This window comes from Carassius auratus, unplaced genomic scaffold (genome assembly GCF_003368295.1).
Source record: "Carassius auratus strain Wakin unplaced genomic scaffold, ASM336829v1 scaf_tig00214077, whole genome shotgun sequence".
Lineage (NCBI taxonomy): Eukaryota > Metazoa > Chordata > Actinopteri > Cypriniformes > Cyprinidae > Carassius > Carassius auratus.
Window position 1 is genome coordinate 1071341 of NW_020527513.1, and position 20297 is coordinate 1091637.

A 20297-nucleotide genomic window follows, 5' to 3' on the forward strand; every position below is an offset into this window, starting at 1 on the left:
CAGTGGTAAGTTTCAGTTTTGTTAATAATGGCCTTTTCTGTGTATTGTTTGGAAGTAACGTTACCAACCATAACGCCCTCAGTGTTATGTGACTTATCGCGAGATTACAGTTGTGTCAACGTCGTACGTGGCTACGGACCCAAACAGTGTAGGAAGACTCCGCCAGGAATGCATCAGCAAAATGCGGAGACTACCGGTAAACACGTCAAATACAGTTCCCGACGTTTGAATCTCTGAATTTTGTACATGAAGCTTGAGGTGAAGTACCGGATGTTAAACAGCCTGCGTTTGAGTCATTTGTTTGACCCGTTAGCATCAGTACATTTGCACTGTGCCATTCCTAGAGGCACTTGTTTGTCTACAGGAAGCCAGCATGGCAGATATCGAGTCCTCCTTTGAATTTAGCTCATCTTTGACCTGCTCTTCGCTGCCTCCCCCACGGACCCGAATCTTTAAGATCATCGTGATCGGAGACTCTGGAGTTGGCAAGACTTGCCTCACCTATAGATTCTGTGCGGGCAAGTTTCCAGACAAGACTGAGGCCACCATCGGGGTGGATTTTCGGGAAAAGGTTATTGAAATAGACGGAGAGAAAATCAAGGTGAGGATGCTTCTGATTTTTAGAAGGTTATATTGTAAAATGACTCCAATGTGTGTTGATGTCATCCTGTAGATCCTGACACATGAAATCATAGCCAGAATATTTTAAAATAGAACAGTTTATTGAAACTTTAGAATAAAGACATATGAAAAAGTTTGTGTTTTATACCATATTTGATACATTTGGCTTTGATACCCTATGGTCCATCGAGTATGGTTTTATTCAGAGGCCCAGAGTGAGAAAACTATGCATGTTGGTTAGATGTTGTTATTTATATGGCTAAAAGAAAGACGAAATTCTGAAAGCGTGCCATGTAAATAATTAAATCAGTAATATTTTTATAGCAATATAGCAGAATACTTAAAATGTGTATAAATATCAGTTGTGAATATGAACTATTAATAATTGGGCAGAATGCATGTACTAGATTGTGTACAATATGTTTTTCAGCTTTGATCTCATTGAAAATCTAAATATACAATAGGCTTTATAAGGTTGAAGAGATGGCCGGTGTAATGCAGGGTTAGGCTTCTTATTGTTGTACAGCATTGGTCATAGTAGCCTTAGTATGTAACTAAATTAAAATTTCCAAAAACTCACATGCACACAACCCCCACACTTTAATCATAATACCTAACTGTGTTTGTCAATTATGTATGAACACACATTCTCCTGGAATGTAAAAATAACTAATATGTATGGTATGATATAAGTTGACTGCTAATAGCTCTCCCTTCTTCCAGGTCCAGTTGTGGGACACCGCAGGTCAGGAGCGCTTCCGAAAGAGTATGGTGCAGCACTACTACCGTAACGTCCACGCTGTGGTGTTTGTCTATGATGTCACCAATGCCGCTAGTTTCCGAAGCCTTCCATTGTGGATCGAGGAGTGCCGTCAGCATGCCCTGGGTCAAGAGGTGCCCAGGATCTTGGTTGGCAACAAATGCGACCTGCGCCACGCTGCTCAAGTAAGCACAGATGTAGCGCAGCAGTTTGCCGATGCACACTCGATGCCTCTGTTCGAGACCTCTGCCAAGAACCCCTATGGAAACGATGACGGCGGTCGGAATAATAGTGACCACGTGGAAGCCATTTTTATGACAGTGGCGCACAAGCTGAAATCTCAGAAGCCGCTGGTGTTAAGCCAACCACCGTGCAGTGCAGGAGATACTGTCACTCTCAGGAGGCAGGACGAAGAGGACAGGGGAACTTGGGGCTGTGGATGTTGAGGTAATGAAGGAGTCACCACTTTACAGGATGGAGGTGACAAAGCTAATGCACCTTTTAAAGAAGCAGATTCAGAGGTGCTTGTGTGTTATCTGTGAAGGTCCAGGTCCAGGGTTGTGGACACAGGAACATGTATTCTCAAGATTTCTTTTTGTATCTGGCAATTTTAAAGGGAAAAAACATTCTTCCACCACTCAAACCAGAGGCTTTCAGAAGTTGCATGTAGGCCCATCTGTCTTACATATACAAGCTAATCTGTTATGTGTCATTCTGTCTAGCGCATATCGTATGCCACTGCCAAACACTCACTACATTTGCCTGCTAGTTTTAGCCAGTTATGCAATCCTGATGATGAATTTTTTTGCCACAATTAGATAACTGTTCTGTTAAATCACTTCAGCCTCCCAGGGGAATCTGTTTGTTTGTTCTCTCATTCTACGTAAGCCACACATACTAAATGCAGGTTATTTATTAGTGCTGCTAATAGGTTTTACACAAAACAAGAGATGAATTGTAAAGAAAAATAAAGCTAATATCCTTGCCTTTCTAAAAAAGCCAGTCCTAGTCCACTGCCATTGTTTTATTTTTGCCAATTTATTTTTTCCTAGCAGTCATTAATCTGAACAAAATCTATTATAAAAACATCTGGGCTATGCATGATAACCAGTCTTTCCTGTGAATCATGTTGAAATGTAGGTAAGTTAGGTAAAAAGGGACAAGAACTTGCTGACAATATGTACTTAAGTATCAGGTTTTGTATGTAGTACTGCTTTGTTAGGCAAAATTAAAGTGATCTGTAGTGTATAATTGCAGATTAGTATGAGTACCTCATATTATTCATGGCATTACTCTGTGCATGGCATAAATCTGATTAGAAGGTTTGATATCAATTTCTGTTTCAGTGTGTAATCTGTCAGTACAAATACATAGATCTGCTAATGACTAAATTGTCTTTCCCTGTGGCTATCCTCTTTCCAACACTGATATACAGAGTGCAGTTGAATCCATAACAGGTAATATTCACTCATGTCATTATGTAACCACAGCTGGTCCTGTGGAGTGCATGAAAGAAGCTCAGGCATGACTTTCTTCATTTCTTTTATGGGAAATTGCCAAAAATTGGTTTTGAATATAATTTCTGGTTATTTTTTTTTTAAAGTAGGATGGTAAAGGGCCTGGTTAGGTTATGCTTTGCATTGTTTGATTCGGATACAATAATAGGGGAGCATGTGATTTGTTGAGGAATTGTGCACGGTTGATGATGGCTTTTTAAATGTTTAAATGCATATTAAGACTTGTCTATTTGTGCTTAATGTTTTTGACTCTGGGTGCTGGTTGATATCTTATCTGACATAAACATCATGATCATTCATGATTTTTGTAGGTTCATGCTGAATTGGTCTTGATAAAAACGCACTCTTGGTCTGGAATCTCTTCGTTGTTGTCTGTAAAGATTTTTCTCTTTTCACCATTTCAGGTGTCCTTCAGAATTTAATTCTGTATTTTTTCTGTCTTCATGAACACATTAATAACACTGTAAACAATGTAAAATATTAGCAGATCTAAAAAATCCACAAAAACAATGTTAAAGCTTGAAAATTCCAAATGCAGGAAATATAAGGAAGATTAAGTGTTACATTTTTATTATATGTAATTGATAATTATTCTTGGGATAATTATGTGTATTTGCAACCAAAGGTATGAGCCAATTCATGTTATCAGGAGTCAGCAGTTGATAAAATAACACCTTGCAATCAATGCCAGAACTCAAGAACGCACAACATATCTTTACTTGTCATTTGTCTGAAATAACTCATGACTTTAATGTTGGTCAGTGAGTTAAAGTTATATAGTTTTGAGAAAATAAACAAGGCATCAATCCACTATAATCAAAGAAGTGCAAAAGAAAGTAATGCTTGTTGCGGTTTTGGTTTGAACTGTTTTAGTGTTTTACTAAAAATAAAAGTACCACATCTATTAATTTCAGCTGATGGGTATTGTGCTTTATGACTTTATTAGTCTCATTAAAGAGTGCATACGGAAACTCTATAATGTTCAGAAACTAGAAACTTAAAGTAATGACACTGCAAAAATGATACTGTCCCTTGGGATGTTATTATATAGTCTTCTTATTACACGGCTCTGTGGAATGCTTGATTCTGATTGGCCAGTCACAACATTCCAAGGTATGTTATCCCTCGATAACAACCGGTAAAAGCTATAACACAGGCTCATCCAGGTAACTGAAGTCGGCGCTATACTCTTGCTAGGAACTTTTTTCTTGGTGGAAGCTTTGCGTTTGTTTAGCTAATAAAATATTTAAACTGTTTAAAATGGTGCACAATTATTTAATTATGTTATCCTGGTATCGCGGACTCGCTCTCTCGTTTCATACAAACGCAGCTGCTGCCAATTTGCTACGATTGTTTTGTACGCTTTAATGGATTATAAGAAAACTAACAAACTGGTAAGATTTTAAAACATTTTTGTCTTAAATCTTTTATCGCCTTAATTATGTTAATTATTTATTTGTGTAATAAGTTGTATGACTGCATCTTTTCCCTTAAATGTACGTATAGTTTGGTTTTGCCGCTTGCTCACAACTGCTGTCTTCACAGAAGTTTCTAATTATTGCATCTTATTATTTTCTTATGTGGTAAATAGTGTAATAAGCAGGATTACTCAAAGCATACTTCACGTCAGGGTCCTGATCACCGTGTCGAGGGTTATTCTGCTATAACAACCAGTTGGATGTACATTATGCCTTACTGAACATCCACTGAAATGCAATGGTTTGTAAATTCATAAAGATTTAAACAGAATTGTTTATTGTAAAAATATATACATACAGGTTTATGTGTGCAAATATATCACTCTATCATGTAAAAATAAAAGCCAAGGCATGTGCCTTAAGAAAAAAACACACACTGGAAGATAATATAAAATATGGCACTGATAACTTTAACATCAAGATTAAATTTAAGTTGATTTGAAACAAGCAGGCTTGATGAAATATTTATGGGAAAAATTAATTAACTATATTTCACAATATTTCATATTTTCCCCAGGCACACACACACCAAAAAACTAATCAATTACTAAGCTAGTCTGCTATACGGTGGAAGCATGGAGAGGTCTTGCTGTTCCTGTTCAGGACAGCGATCCATGAATGACATGGGGGAGTTAAAGATTCGCTCATCATCTGCATGAGGCAAAATAAAATCTCATTACAGTCAGCCACATCCTCACTAACATCATCATAATGGCAAACATTGTGGCCCATATAGAAGATGACTTATGAATTATGATTTTCTTATCTCTGTGTACAAACCCACTCCAACAACACATCTCTCACGTACCTTGCCAAGCGCATACAAGTTCAGTTGGGATAACAGGGTCATTCTGAGGAACTAGAAACTCCTGTAAAATACACAACCATGCAGTAATTAACAGCTCAATATTGTTTTCTGTGTACTAACTTTAAAATACTGAAGTTTTCTTATGTTACAAAAGATCACACCCACCATGCCATTTGAGGAGTCGAAGCAGCCACAAAGTGGAAGACTGCGGCAGCCAACATATGTAATGAGAGAAGAAAAGAGCAAGGACCCCATGCAGGCCACCAGAAGGGTGCTGTTTGCTCCTTTCACCATCCGGCTGAGGACAAACCTCTACACAGGACACAGCTTTATCAAATACTTCTATATTTTAAGCTGAGTGTATAACAGATGGGAAAGAAAACATGATTGGGTGTGACTGTACCACTTCAGGGATAGGATGGGGATGGAAGATCTCATCATCCTCTTCTCCATAGCTTAGAGTGACGCAAGAATAAACGAAGACAATCACAACAGCAAAAAGCGACATCACAGATGATGCGATCATGACATTTACCTAAAGGTATAAATGAGAGCTTGTTAATATCAACAGGTAGAAAGAGACGAATTTTAAGAAAAAAAACTTTGGATTAGAAGAATAAGAAACTACCAAAATTGGGTTTTTCTTCTGGGATGCAAAAAGAGCAAGCACACCAGGGGCAGCCATAATCTAAAAAAGGAGGAAAAAGAGAAATGAGCTTTACAGAATCATATGGAGCCCCTCAAGGGTGATGGTAAAATGAGATGGGGAAAAAAAAAAATATATATTTCAATGCTTTTGTATTTTTCTCACAAAACTTTTGCATTCCCTTAAGAAACTTCAGGTTTGCTCGAAAACCTTTGTGATGGACATAATATGAGGTGGTAGGGAAAACTATATTTCAGGGCATTTGCGAAAGCATGCACAGTTTTTCAGGGGAATGCAATAACTTTGTTATTGAATGCAAAAGTATTTTTCGTACAATCTCTTATTTTTTCTATAACCCATCCTGTTAGGGGCCCAGTAGAATTACCATCTCTCAGTTCACAAAGATGCTACAACAGGATGAATACAGGTCAATACACAAGTGTGGCACCTAGGCCTAACCCTCTTTATTATTGTTGTGTAGAATCTTCCATTATAAAAAAAATCTGCATTAAGTTCAACCTAAACCACATTCACATAGCAGTGAGAAATATTACAGTAAATTGACAAAGAAGGAAAATCATGTTAACATGATAAAATAGATTAAATGTGGTCTGTTTTAATATGGGATACAGGAGTGAATTTTATTCTTGATACAAAAGTGACATTGTCCCAGTTTGCTAACTGTCGAACTAGGATGGTGCACGGAGAAGGCATTTAAATAGTTTTAAGGTTTTTACCAGTCCAGCCCAGAGTGGAGCTCTAGTTTCACTCAGAGTAGTGCTCTTGCGGAAGACTGCGTCCATAAAGCCGCAAACCACAATAGTATGTTCCTGCACAACCGGAGGCTGCAGATTCAGGACCGCAGATCTGGGCCGCAGTTCTAGGACCCTAGTTTTTCCTGACAGCGCCACCTACCGTACTGGCCAATATAGCGATGGCTGCAGTTTCAGGAACGCAGTTGCTAGTATCCTGTTGGTTTAGTTTGCAGTCACGTTACTTTGTATATAACATCAATATATTAATCTCAGTAGCATTTGTTTTTAAATGTGATTTTTGATTCAAAATGCAGCAGAGTTTAATTACTAAGTGTGCTTTGAGTCACAATTTTAAATTTAAACATGAATTTACACAAAATATAAATGAAATGTCAATTTTGTAAAATTGATGTATATCAATGTTAAAACAATTGTAAAAAATGAAGAACCTTAAAAGTCTTGAATTGTCTCTTGAAAAGTCTCTTGAATTATACAGTATATTGATTCACTTCCTTAAGGTGAATTAGCTCATTATCAGGTAAGTTAAAGCTGGAATCAGCGTATCGAGTCACTAAATTACTGCCAATATTTTAAAAGTTGTTGAGAGGCAAGACAAAACACAAGAATGATTCAAGAACGTTTATTTATATACATACATACATATATATATATATATATATATATATATATATATATATATATATATTATAGTTCAGACCAAAAGTTTGGACACACCTTCTCATTCAAAGAGTTTTCTTTATTTTCATGACTATGAAAATTGTCGAGTCACACTGAAGGCATCAAGGGCTATTTGAGCAAGAAGGAGAGTGATGGGGTGCTGCACCAGATGACCTGGCCTCCACAGTCACCAGACCTGAACCCAATCCAGATGGTTTAGGGGTGAGCTGGACCAAAGACAGAAGACAAAAGGGCCAACAAGTGCTAAGCATCTCTCGGGGAACTCCTTCAAGACTGTTGAAGACCATTTCAGGTGACTACCTCTTGAAGCTCATCAAGAGAATGCCAAGAGTGTGCAAAGCAGTCATCAAAGCAAAAGGTGGCTACTTTGAAGATCCTAGAATATGACATATTTTCAGTTGTTTCACACTTTTTTGTTATGTATATAATTCCATGTATAATTCCACATGTGTTAATTCATAGTTTTGATGCCTTCAGTGTGAATCTACATATATATATATATATATATATATATGAAAAGTGAAAGTCCTTGCAGCATGTGGTGCATCTCTTCAATTCGGGCAGGGATCTCCCTTTTTGGATTGTTATATGTATCTTGGAAAAGAGAGAGTGTACTTGTTAGAGTATTTTGAGATCATGAAAATATCCCTAATGCCTTTTTTAATCATCTTTCCTACAATGAGCCTAATCGAATCCATAAAATCACTTCATATTGGCCATGCAGAACATGACAGAAACTAACACATGATAGCAATGTATAACTGTATGTGGAGTAGACCTGCAGATTAGGCCAAATTGTAAAAAACTTTTAAAATTTCCAAATGCCTCATTTATCATTGCAAAATAATGCCAAAACAACAGGCAACTAGGCAGTCAGTGCAGTTTAATTATGAAATATATTTTATACACAAATATGGTAAAACAACGACTATTAAGCCAATATTCACACTAATACATTAAGCTGCAGGTAAATCTTACAAACCTTACATCAACCATGCTCTTGTCATCTGATAAGTTGAATTAATGTGCAGGCTAGATTCACTTATAATTCTTCGTCATTAAAACACAATTAGGATTTATGAAATCATAGCCACGAATTAACGTCGTAGTAATTAATAAAACTAGCTCACAAATTCTTAATTTGGTGGGAATTAATTATTAATTCATAGGTAGCAGTTCTCACTATGTAAACTTTGCACCGTTTAAACGTTATAAAATAAAACTTAATTAAATATCGATACTCACCGTCTGATTGCTGTCCACGTCGTCCATCTTTAATTAGTGTTGATTCAGTACAGTAGGTGGCGCTGTCACAAAAATACTAGGGTCCTAAAGCTGCGGTCACAGAATTGCGGTCCTGTAACTGCAGCCTCCGGTTGTGCAGGAATACCCTTCTCGCAAACCACGCAAAGCCCCGAGCACGCCACCTGAAGGATGCCGAGGACCACCACACTCTTCTGATTGAAGATGAAATACCTGTAACGGTCCATCTCAGGCCTTCAGCGGAGAGAAAAGAATCAAAGAGAAAGGAATGTATTTTAGGCTATCATTTAAAAACGAGTAAATCATTCACTGTTATGTGTCTGAACAGAGATGTATCCTTTCAAACATCTACTGACTAGAAACCGTCACGACCGCTTCCCACGTTTTGTGCGTTGATTCTGAAACTACAAAACCACTTTACACAACTAAATTTAACTAAACGCTATAATTAAGCTATGCTAGATCCTATTTGATACGTATAAAGTGGTGTATAAGTCCTATAAATTAGAATAAATGTAGAATTTACCTATGCCGTTTTTCCTGTCACTTCCGGGCCGCTTATGTTTGGAAAAAGCGGTGAAACCCAGCGTCACTCATTTACCTGACGCGCAGGTGCAGCACGGTGACCACGCCCCCACACTGTTGATATTTACAGTGTTGACATAATTACTTAATCATTACTCCATTCTGACTTAGAGAAAAGCGATTCGTATTTTCTAAACTTTATCATTATACTATAGCTGAGAACACCAGAAAACATGAGTCAAATTGTGCTTTATGTTGGAGTTTTTATTGATAAATTTTTGTCGATAGCTTTTGCATATCAAAGGCTGAAGTTCAGTTCAGTAGAAATATTTTTCTTAACTTTGTGCCTTTTTCTCAAATACTGTACATTCTGTTCAGTCTTTTCCCAACATATACACCTTGCTTAACTTTCTTTTACTGGTGTAAATTTTTCAGTTTTTCTTGAAAAAAAAAATCATATAAACAGTTTTGTCCGTGTAATACTGAGCCTATTTAAACGTAACTGTAGCTGTTCCTACATGAAAAATAATAATAATAATAATCAAATAGAATGGTTTACACAACAATAATAATTCCAGAGACTATACTGGTTTAATACTGCATAGTTTTCACAAGTTGTGGGAAAGAGGTTGTATACCTCAAGTCGAGAAATAGTGACAAAAGTCTTTAAAACTCCACTCCACTTTATGGATTTCCATCAAAATTCCATTTAAATCACTTGCTATTTTTCAGTCTCTGTATTCTTGTAGTGCAACTAATTCAGTCACCAACTGACACACATAGTAGTCCTTCCACACTGTACAACCATAGAATTTAGCAGTTTGCTCAGTGATCTGAGTGAGGGTTTCACATTTACAATCCTTGTAAACTGATGAGGATGCCAGAAATCAGTTCAAGAGTGATTAGATGTTGGCATTAGCTGCAAGAAGGTTAAAGAACAAAGTTAGAGTTTCATAGAGATCATGTTTTTTCAGGACAGCTTTGGTGAGAAGAGTCTTAGCAGGTCTCGTCAGCATCTTTTCCATACTCCCTCTGCTGAAACTCCAGCAGTTGCTTTCTATACCATTCTGGTGCCTCTGGACCAGACTTCCCCGATGGCTCATGGTCATAACCATATGCAACGGTGAGTTCTTCATCTTTCTCCACAGCACGGATTGTTCGGATGCATTTTATTTGCCCAAAACGAGGATGGATGTACCTTGACAGGTAAAAACCATAAGAATAAGAATTAACAATAACAATAAGATTTTTTAATATTGAAATATCCAACAGAATGCTACAGGTACTATGAAACAAAAGCATGATGCTTCTGTATATTTCTAAAAATATACATTCACACTTACGGATCATATTTGCAATTGGGAGTGAAGGAGTGATTGGCCTTGTGACCTAGAGATGCACAATAATTCTCCGTCAGATTGAAAGGTTCCGGAACATCAATCACAGTGTCCTCATCCAATGAAATAGTGTTCCCATTCAGGGACCAGTCACGACTGTCCACCTGTTCAATTATATACAAACAGATTTAACAAAAAACTTAATTTAGCACAGTGCATCCTTAAAAAAAATAAAATCATTACATTCTGGCCTTGAATAATGTAAAATGCAAACAGACAAACCTCTATATGTGTAATGCGGACACCATTATAAAAAGCCATCACTGTGTTAGCCTCAGCCTCAATTTTTGTAAACAGCCCTTCTCCAGCTCCGGAAATAAGTGACTGTCCAACATACACACTATTAAACATAAAGAAAACCACCTTTCAGCTTGTATCAACAAAATGATGACATTATAAATACTGTATTAAGCCTAGAGAACCAACAGAATCTCCCCAACGTAATAGCAGGACAATCCGTCACTGGAAAAAACAAATATATATTTTCTGTTCAAAACGAGATTTGATAGATTGAGTATTACATGGTGGATGACAGCATGCACCAACCGTTGACTTTCGTAGGGGTCGGGCAACAGTTTATAACCAGCGATACATGACGAGTTGGATTTGTCGTAGCAGTAAACAGGACCTACAAGAGTAAGAAAGATTAACCTACAACAAATATAATAGCAAGCAACTTTTACTGATCTGGGTCTTTTAAATTGCTTTAAATTAAGCCTTGCAAATAAAACTAAAAAAATACAAATAAACGTACTATCTGGATCAACAGTGAAGTGTGGTCGGCTGATCTCTTGGGTGGTAAGAGTGGCAAGTTGGGCCTCAATCAGTTCTCCATCAACAAAGGAGCCATACAGAGCCGTACGCCCATCAGGATAAACATAAGCCACAGCCTTTCCAGTCATCTCTCCATCTTCATTTACTTCCCCAACCACGCAGGCGCCATCCTTTAGATGGCAGAGAAAAAAAGATAACTTATAAACCTTATAAAACCTGGACATTTTCAATAGACTGTCCATGATTAGAGTTCAATATGTTAAAATGCTGTTGATTGAGTTTAACTTGTGAAAAGTGCTTGTTGTGTAAAACACACCGGGTAGTAGATCCAGCACATGCCATAGTGAATGTTGTCCTTGTACTGGCCCCTGAAGACCAGCTGACCTTCTGGATTGAACTCTTGAGCAGGTCCACTGAGCTCGCCATCTACGTAAGTCCCATGTAATGCTCCCCCATCCTCATAAGTATAAATGCCCTGGCCCTGCAAAGCATCATCCACATAGAAACCCTCCAGCCTACTATAAAGGAAACAAAAAAACGTGATATTTGGGTGAAATATAATCACCTTTATCTGCTATAATCAAAAGTAGTTTTTGAGTATGTAAGGGTATAAAAAATAAGACCCCAAAGAAGCAAATAAATCGGGGAAAAAGAACATAAGCAAGTTAATAACATCTCTGACTGTTGATGGTGCATGTGTCTGCATGTGCATTTGAATGAACGTGACTCCAGTGACATGATTCTAAACTATATATACATAGTTCAATCATAAAATTCCATGGAGCAGCTGATTGATGCACCTAATATGGCAGTGCAGTCAATCAATCTAATTTTCCCATTTATATCTTATTTATTTCCATCTCGACCTGGTACAGATCAGTACTGTGGGCAGTGCGAATTTTCATTATCCTTCCTCCTCCCCAGCACCACACGTCTAGATCTGCAACAGGAGTTTTACCTTGCAACATCATGTATCCTAATGCCTATAATATTGAGGATGTATCAACAGTAACCTTTCACTAATGTCAGCAGTAGCAGCAGCATAGCAAAACTATTCCGTCAAGACTTATCTTGCAATCTATTCATATGAATAAAACGAAAACCCTGTCTTGAGAGTTAAATTCAGTCTAAACAACAATGACTAATATTCCATTATTAAAACATATGCTGGAAATCAATAATAGGCTTATAAACTGTGCCAACATAAAGTCTCAAACCTGCCATCAAAAAAGAAGAATTTTCCTTTTCCATTTTTCTCCCCATGAACAAAGTGTCCCTCAAATCTGTCGCTGGAGGAGTAAGTCACAGTGCAGAAACCATGAGGCTGGTCATCCTCATCCAGTGGTCCTAATCAGAGATAAGCCAAGTAATATACTGATGAATAAGTAACCACTAACTACCCAACAATAAAACCAATTTAATTGACCATGTTGCTAAAATCAGCTGTTAAGATACTTGACATTTAGCAAAAACTTAAAACAAAGTAATAATACACAAATTGACGGAGGACCTGGGTATAGTAGTTATAATCCAGAGCTAAGAATGTGCATTTTACAACTTTTGTATCAGCAGCACCCCATTTTTAACCACGTGGCTTCAACAACACTAATGTTCATCTAACTTATATATAGACCATTTACCTGCTACCATAAAGATTATATATAGTACAAAGTGTCAGAGAATGTAATAAAATGAAATCAATTAGTCTAACAACGTTTATTCTTCCAGTTTTTATACTATCTTAGTTCATGATGGGACTTCAGACAGAATTTTAGAATTGTAGTCAAAGGCCGAAGTAACAACTCGCTGTCATCTGGAGGATTTAAAAATTCCAAAGCATACGGGCTTTGGGTGCATTAGCTTGTGTACGAAGGAAAGCTATCGGTAGGCTAATCCTCGGCGGAATGATACTGCATAACAGTGCAGCCCGACACCCGAGAAGACGACAAAAACAAATTCTCGCAACGTTTGTCGTACCTTCCACCATTTCCTCTATGTTGTCATCATCGCTGTCCATGATTGCGATTCCTCTGTTGTTTATCAGAGGGATAATATTCTGCTTCTGTAATTTCCTGTCACAGAAGCTTCAACAGGGCAGAGATGACAGTTCCCGGCGCACAGTCTGACATCATCATGCTCCACAGAGACAGTAAAAGAACTGGTGCTCCAGCATAGGAAAATCCGAATCATTTTAACGAATCGGTTCATTTGGACGATACGTTTCTATCAACTAGTCAAAAATGATTCACTGATTTGAGTCTTCTTCAAAACTAGGGTTGGAAACCCGAGAAAAATAATAATATTTTTTTTTTAGCTAATGTGGACGAAACCCTGCTAAAACACCCTGACAATGTAACCACGATGCTTTTCTTTACTGTCTATGCCAAAACCCCTTGCCTCGCTCTACCTATGACGTACAGACGCCAAATTCAAATGATTCGCAACCGTCGCTTTTTTAGCGTCCAGTGCTGAGTGACAGCTGTTGCGACGCGACAACCGACAACCAACGCGTGCGGTGTAGACGGAGTCAGATTAAAACTAAAGATTGTTAAGGCACTCAAAAAAGAGAGACTACCTGAAAATGTAGTTTGTAATGTTGTAAATTTAGTTGAATCGAACTCTTGTGGGGCTTTAGTTCAAAAGCACACGAGACATAAATAAAAGCATTTCGCTGTCATTCCCAGCTTGTAGGCTAATAACGTTACTGTTATTTGACTTGAACGGTGGAATAGCTGGAGAACCGGTATGCGTAGTATGACGCGATACACCCAGTGTAAACCTTAGACCGGTACTTCCTGATCTTCAAAACAGAAGGTGCAGTATATAGGCGGATTTAGGTAACGTTAACAGACCTAATTTCACAACTTTGTGGCGAGACGTTGTCTAAACCGGAGTTGTATCAGACCATATCAGCACAAATATGTCTTCGGATTTGCCAGTTTTCCTTGCAGCAGTCTCGTTACTGTCTGCTCTCCACCTGGGTAAACTCATCTTCTTCTATTCCATCTAAAATTACAAGCGTTCAGTCACTGAACTGCTAACTGCACTGTTCAATCCAGTAGCCTTTGGAAAGATCAATCTTTGATGTCATATGATAGTTTATTCTGATCAGTTTCTATGTTTATTTAATCCATTTGTACTTTTTTAAATGACTATTTTGATTTGATATAGCCTATTGAATTGACTGTTTGTTGAACGTAAGTTTTTTAAAGCATCAGGCTGTAAACACTTTTTGTTTAGGATTCAACTATAATGTGTTACATTTGATAAATGGGTAAATAAGATACATTTTAAATGTTGGAAAGATGACAGATGACAATGACAGATCTCCGTAGAACATAATGACCTCTTGTTTTTCATAAATCCTGCCAAAACCCTACCATTGTGTAATCAGGTCAAGGTTTACTTAAATAACATTTGATTAGGGCCAAAGTGAAGTATTTTTTTAAGATAACAGTTAATAAATCATAAATCAAAAAGGTTATACATGTTTATGATTATCAAGGCAATACTACACTTTAAGTGATATTAAAGATACATAATTATAAGTCTATTTTGTAGCAAAGTCTGTGGTAAAACGAATAATAATAATAGTGGTTGAATTTCTGTAGCGTTTCAGGCAAGACGTGTGGGGTGGTCAAGGATGAAACATAAGATTATGCCGCCCACTGTTACTGGACCACCTGAGTTTGAAAGGACATTTCGTGCACAGTAAGATCTTCACAAACTTCACTCTTTTAATTCATTTAAAATCATGCATATGTAATGTAAAAAAAAATATATATATAAAATCTAGCTTGGCAAGTTGTCACAGATAATCATAACTTGAATAAATCTGTACAAACAAGTCATATATAAAATATATAAAAAATGTGTCCCTCCACTATTTCTTTAGCCAGAATAGCGTAGAGATGTACTCAATTTTCTTGGTGGTATTGTGGATCTCTGGCATCTTTTGCAATGAAGGTATGTCACATAGTATACTTCTATACTTATATCTATAACAATGATATACTTATACAATATTTATGGTGCACAAATAAAAACAAGGAACCATTTTATAGCTTCTAAAGAGATAATTTTTCCCTTTTCACAGTTCTTGCTTCTCTTGGAGGACTTCTATATATTGTGAGCAGAGAGATGTACTTTACAGGCTATATCCGTGAAAGCAAGAAAAGGTGATAATCAAAACCAAATCCCCCCTAAAATGTTAAATCAAAAAGTTATTATATATATATATATATATATATATATATATATATATATATGGCATTATATTCTGTAAAGTCAAGTCATAACACATTACAGTCTATTCTTGTCTTTGTTTCTAGGTTGCCAGGGTTTTTTTCGGTGTTGTTTGCCCTCTTATTCCTGACTGTGATGGCTACCATTGGAATAATTAATTCATTTATGAACAAATATCTCAACACCAGACTTCTCTAAATAATTTAAGTAAAATTTTCAAAACAATCTATTAAATAGAAGTCACGTAAAATGTACTTTATGTTTCATATATTTTTTGTCTTTACACAAATCTAGTTTGATCTTCAAAATCGAGGGATAGAGTCAGCATATTTGTGCTGTTTCAGGTCAACAGGGCGAACTGGGTCTTCTTATAAATACAAATTGTCCCAAGGAACATTAAAGCTTTATTGTTGTCACCCTGTCCTTTGCATTCATAATTAGTGAGTATTTTTGAACATATTACAACTTATAAATTGTATCGAAACAGAATTAATAAACCAATAAAAGCACTTAAATCTTTTAATGAGGCTTTTTTTGCTTAATTATGATATTGGGAAATTTGCATCACCTTTCTATGTGTCACATATAAATTAATTTAGTTATCATGCACTTGCTTTAGATGGTGAAGTGAGTGAGGTGAGGTGTAAACCATAGAGGTGACCTCACCATCTAAATCACCATTCAGCCAAGTATGGTGACCCATACTCAGAATTCGTGCTCTGCATTTAACCAATCCAAAGTGCACACACACAGAGCAGTGAACACACACACACACTGTGAACACACACCCGGAGCAGTGGGCAGCCATTTATGCTGCGGCACCCAGGGAGCAGTTGGGGGTTCGATGCCTGCCTCAAGGGCAGCTAAGTCGTGGTATTGAGGGTCGAGAGAGCACTGTACATGCACTCCCCCCCACCTATAATTCCTGCCGGCCTGAGTCTCAAACTCACAACCTACATACATAAATACATAGAATGGCTAAAGTTTATGCTTTTTGTGAAGGGGTGGGCGGGATTTCCATTAAAAAATCCCACATTTATGTTTCTATTTCTTGTATGTACAAAAGCCTGTTCTGTTTCATCCTACTTTAAGTCCTTTTTCTGTACTGCAACAAATCATTTCTTGATCAGTATATTGTAACTTTTCCAGTAAAACATTTTAAGATCTTTTATATAAGAAAAATTTAACAAAAATGAATTCAGAAAAGATTAATCTTTTTTTTCAAAGAATATATCTTGAATTAAGATTAGACTTGGAGGAGACTAATGGTTAGAGAGTCAGACTTGAAACTCCTGGGTACTGGAGTCTGGGTACTGTCAGGAATTGTAGGAGCGGTAAGTTAATGACCAGCACTCTCCTCAGTGCCACGAGTGAGGTGAGACCCCTGGGTGCCGGAGCAAAAATGGCTGCGCCCGTTTGTGTGTGTGTGTGTTTATTCCCCACTGCTGTGTGTGTGCACTTGGTTGAATTAAATGCAGAGCACAATTCCTGAGTATGGGACATCATACTTGGCTACATGTCATGTCACTTTAATTTAAATTATTGAATTGAAAAAAAAAATTAATAATTTGAAATAATAATTCAAGATATTTTCTGAAAAGTTAAGTCTGCTGTTTTGAGTTCAAGTTAATTTAGCTTGTTTTAGATTTTTTTATTTTTTTTATTTTATCTTTTATAAATCACTGTTCAGAAGACATCTTTGACTAAATAAATGTTTATAAAAGTGATTTTCTATTTCATTTTTGATAGACATAGTGTGTCATAACGGACACATAGACTCAACCTGTTTCAACAGGCTGGATAAACAACTATTCCTTTCCCACCCTGATCAGTATCACTCAATGTTCGTTTGCTTAGGCCTCAGGAGATCTGTTCCACCTGAGTCTGTTTTTTCCCAAGTTGTTTTTTCCTCCACTTCTGGTACCTCTCATTTTGAAACTTCATATTATGATTATAGGTTATTGTTTTATCCTTTGGGTTCCTTGCCGCTGTTGCCTTTGGCTCACTTTAGTTGGGATGTAAAAGACACTTAATATTCAACTGAACTGTCATTATATAAGTAGATATGTCTGTTGAGTGTCTCTGCGCTTAGATGTCATCTTCGCTTTTATCGAGCCTTAACAAATGTAAGTTTGGAGATCTAGCTATGTCTTATTAATGAGAGGAATCAAGATTACAGTGAAAGCCTCGATGTGACAGCTAAACCAAAGACTAAACACATTCAAAAACGTCATCAGTGAGCTATTTGGATATATTGAGCTTATTTTCTCTTTGGCTTGTGTTTATATACTGTGAAATGAAGGGAATGCCTTAATTTCAACATAACTATTAGTCCTGGAATGCAAGTAAGCATTGAATTTGATCCTCCACTAGGGGGAGATAAAAATACACAGTAATCAGGTTTTAAAAATATCTGGAGTTCATGCATCTAGTCAAGAGTACTTCTTCCTTTAAAACAAACTGAATTTTAGGATATTCTGAAATTCATGTAAACGAATTTTTGCAACTCGACTTTTGACTGGGTTACTCTGATAAAAATAATTTGTAAAGAAATCTTTTATATTAAATAAAATACAAACTGAGCATTTTCACTGATCTTAGACTTTTGGAGCCCAGCGTAAATATATTTTATTTTCCTTTCGGAAATGGTGGTAATGTATTAAGGCTATGGCACATTTATGCCATGCGTCAGAAAGACTAAGAGGGAAATATAGCTACGGAGTCAAATTCATTACATCAGTTTTGTGCTGCCTTTGTTCACTACAAAGACTCTAAAGGTATATGTTAACTAGAGGTATAGCTGTTCTAGGCGTGTTCCTCAACTATATTCTATAATTCTATATAATTCTCTTTGGAGTGTTACAAGCTGTCCATGAATAGATAAAATAGATTCATCCTTGCCCTCCTAAAACGCCTCGTTTAAACACGCCCCCACTCACGATGTTCATGCAATGACAGAAGGCGTAACTTTGGTTCTCGCAGTTGCCGCCGGTGCCATGATGTGGAGATGGTGTATTGTTGTTAAAGTGAAAATACTTTGTTTGCTCCTCCGAAAGAGGACACAAGTAGAAATCAGTAGTTAAGTTGTATTTACAACACTGTTCCAGAACTGTTCAACCCAAATATTCAGGTGTGAGCAGCACATTTTATGGAGGACTGTTTCCTGATCCTGGGAGAGAAGACTACAAAGCCAAATGTTCTGAAACACAGTCTGTAAGTACTTTTACAAATTTAAAGGGTTTGCCACTGATGATTCAAATGCAAGTTTTGAGTAGTGTAGAGGAGAGCTTGTTGTTTGTCATTTCTCTGATCACAAATGCAGACATAGTTTTATATTTACGCGGAGCAATGCAACACAATGCGTAAAAAAAATAAAACAGTACAAGTCATTATAATCCGTAATTATGTCACCACTGAATGCAACAAATGGCTCGTTTGTAATTGGTTTTATTGTTTTTGTCTTGTGACACCAGTGTTCTGACTGCAACATGCATCACAGCATGACAAGGGGTTACATTTCCGTCACACGCTTGAGGCATTCGGCCAGTCAGTTGGCCAATCAGAACGATGAGCTTTGTAAAAATCATCACGTTTCAGAAAGGCGGGGCATAGTGGAGAAACAATAATGTACAGTATGGCGGTGGTGCTGAATCGGTTCATATCGATGCCTCGAGAATCGATTATTCATTCTATGCACGGGCTGCTTCACTGCATTATGTGGGAAAGCAGTATTCTTTATAAAAGAAGTGTTGATTTTTAAATAAATACATGGAACTCTTTCCGGTTAGAATGAAATGAACTTGCGTAAAACTTTTACTTTCATTCGCTTTGCAACATACATCACATCAGGGAATAAAACCAAGAAAGAAAAATATATACCCAGAGCATGTCTCAGTTGTCACCACATAAAAAATCAGGGGGGAAAAACTGCACAAGACACTGCCTAATAATTTAACAGCTTTTAACAGAAGAGAAAGTGAAAAAACACCTTGGGCCTACACAAGTCCAACAGAAAAACATTCAGATAAGAGTGCTTGTTTACTCCACAACCGGGGTCATTTGTGCAGCAGCCAAATTACATATTGTTGTAATAATTTATATTAATGGATGAGGTAGTCAATAAAAGTGCAACATGGGAAACATATGAGCAAAATATGCTATGGCAGAAAAAAAAAGAGAGAACAAAGAGATCCACCAGCTTTTGCACTATATTTGAACCGATGTCTAGCTGTGTTGAGTAAAATCTTTTTTTCCTCTATTTTTGTACAGAGGGATTATCTGAATTGTAACAAGAGAGATTAACTCAAAAACTAGAAAGCATCTACAGTACATGAGCACATTTACTGCTCTCATAGTAGTGAATCAGCAGGAGAAGTGATCTTGAGAGAGTTGGACTGCCCTCTGATGTTTAATTCATCTAAACGAGACAGTTCATCTGTCAAGCATGTCTGGGGCAAGATATAATCTCTAGCCCTGAACATGACACAAAAGAAAATAATCCAATCAGTTGTTATTATTTTTTTCATATCTTTAAGAAACGGTGTATGGTGCTTTCTATGAAAAGGACATAAAACAGTGCATCGAAAGTTTTATTTTTGCCATTGAAGGCAAGTTGTAGTAGAACCCATTTGCATTTTATAAAAAAAAAAAACAGACACACACACACAAAGACTAGACTTGATTTGTCTCAAACCATGAACAAGGATTTACCAACAGAGGTTACACAGACAAAGGGCAAAGGTAACATGAGGGCTATATGAGACTAATGAGCAATGATGCACCTGAAAACTATCAAGTCAATAACCAATG

The 20297-nt window shown here is 37.0% G+C and overlaps 4 protein-coding genes across 6 annotated transcripts; 2 read left to right on the forward strand and 2 right to left on the reverse strand.

Moving 5' to 3' along the window:
• Window positions 1–107: 107 nt before the first annotated feature.
• On the forward strand, window positions 108–3811 carry rab33ba (RAB33B, member RAS oncogene family a). The gene is made up of 2 exons (XM_026256593.1): window positions 108–601; window positions 1345–3811. The coding sequence occupies exons 1-2, from the start codon at window positions 374–376 to the stop codon at window positions 1825–1827; spliced, it is 711 nt and encodes a 236-aa protein (XP_026112378.1). The 5' UTR covers window positions 108–373; the 3' UTR covers window positions 1828–3811.
• On the reverse strand, window positions 2971–9227 carry LOC113091148 (uncharacterized). The gene is made up of 8 exons (XM_026256600.1): window positions 9074–9227; window positions 8688–8781; window positions 6568–6645; window positions 5813–5872; window positions 5588–5719; window positions 5350–5496; window positions 5185–5245; window positions 2971–5027 (listed from the first exon to the last, which is right to left on the reverse strand). Exons 2-8 carry the CDS (start codon window positions 8772–8774, stop codon window positions 4924–4926), a joined length of 669 nt encoding a protein of 222 aa, XP_026112385.1. The 5' UTR covers window positions 8775–8781; window positions 9074–9227; the 3' UTR covers window positions 2971–4923.
• Window positions 9228–9315: 88 nt separating this feature from the next.
• setd7 (SET domain containing 7, histone lysine methyltransferase) lies at window positions 9316–13613 on the reverse strand. Of its 3 annotated transcripts, XM_026256591.1 has the most exons (8): window positions 13221–13609; window positions 12461–12590; window positions 11560–11761; window positions 11224–11413; window positions 11016–11097; window positions 10692–10809; window positions 10416–10573; window positions 9316–10270 (listed from the first exon to the last, which is right to left on the reverse strand). In XM_026256591.1, exons 1-8 carry the CDS (start codon window positions 13258–13260, stop codon window positions 10069–10071), a joined length of 1122 nt encoding a protein of 373 aa, XP_026112376.1. In that variant the 5' UTR covers window positions 13261–13609; the 3' UTR covers window positions 9316–10068. The 3 variants fall into 3 exon arrangements, 2 of the variants coding, with proteins under 2 accessions (XP_026112376.1, XP_026112377.1); XR_003287290.1 differs by lacking the exon at window positions 9316–10270 and having other exon boundaries at window positions 10433–10573; window positions 10991–11097; window positions 13221–13610; XM_026256592.1 differs by lacking the exons at window positions 9316–10270; window positions 10416–10573; window positions 10692–10809 and adding an exon at window positions 10822–10931 and having other exon boundaries at window positions 13221–13613.
• A 274-nt stretch (window positions 13614–13887) lies between these two features.
• Window positions 13888–16011, forward strand: mgst2 (microsomal glutathione S-transferase 2). The gene is made up of 5 exons (XM_026256567.1): window positions 13888–14224; window positions 14855–14954; window positions 15139–15209; window positions 15340–15421; window positions 15575–16011. Exons 1-5 carry the CDS (start codon window positions 14164–14166, stop codon window positions 15684–15686), a joined length of 426 nt encoding a protein of 141 aa, XP_026112352.1. The 5' UTR covers window positions 13888–14163; the 3' UTR covers window positions 15687–16011.
• Window positions 16012–20297: the final 4286 nt, after the last annotated feature.

Coding starts and splice junctions, on each gene's coding strand:
- rab33ba (XM_026256593.1), top strand. CDS start 374: ATGGCAGATATCGAGTCCTCCTTTGAATTTAGCTCATCTTTGACCTGC. Junction 602..1,344: donor TAGACGGAGAGAAAATCAAG/GTGAGGATGCTT, acceptor CCCTTCTTCCAG/GTCCAGTTGTGGGACACCGC.
- LOC113091148 (XM_026256600.1), bottom strand. CDS start 8,774: ATGGACCGTTACAGGTATTTCATCTTCAATCAGAAGAGTGTGGTGGTC. Junction 6,646..8,687: donor CGTGCTCGGGGCTTTGCGTG/GTTTGCGAGAAG, acceptor CATACTATTGTG/GTTTGCGGCTTTATGGACGC. Junction 5,028..5,184: donor ACTTGTATGCGCTTGGCAAG/GTACGTGAGAGA, acceptor TGCCTCATGCAG/ATGATGAGCGAATCTTTAAC.
- setd7 (XM_026256591.1), bottom strand. CDS start 13,260: ATGGACAGCGATGATGACAACATAGAGGAAATGGTGGAAG. Junction 11,762..12,460: donor TTCTTCTTTTTTGATGGCAG/GTTTGAGACTTT, acceptor TTTCCTTTATAG/TAGGCTGGAGGGTTTCTATG. Junction 11,414..11,559: donor TGTGCTGGATCTACTACCCG/GTGTGTTTTACA, acceptor TGCCATCTAAAG/GATGGCGCCTGCGTGGTTGG.
- mgst2 (XM_026256567.1), top strand. CDS start 14,164: ATGTCTTCGGATTTGCCAGTTTTCCTTGCAGCAGTCTCGTTACTGTCT. Junction 14,225..14,854: donor ACTGTCTGCTCTCCACCTGG/GTAAACTCATCT, acceptor GAATTTCTGTAG/CGTTTCAGGCAAGACGTGTG. Junction 15,422..15,574: donor ATCCGTGAAAGCAAGAAAAG/GTGATAATCAAA, acceptor CTTTGTTTCTAG/GTTGCCAGGGTTTTTTTCGG.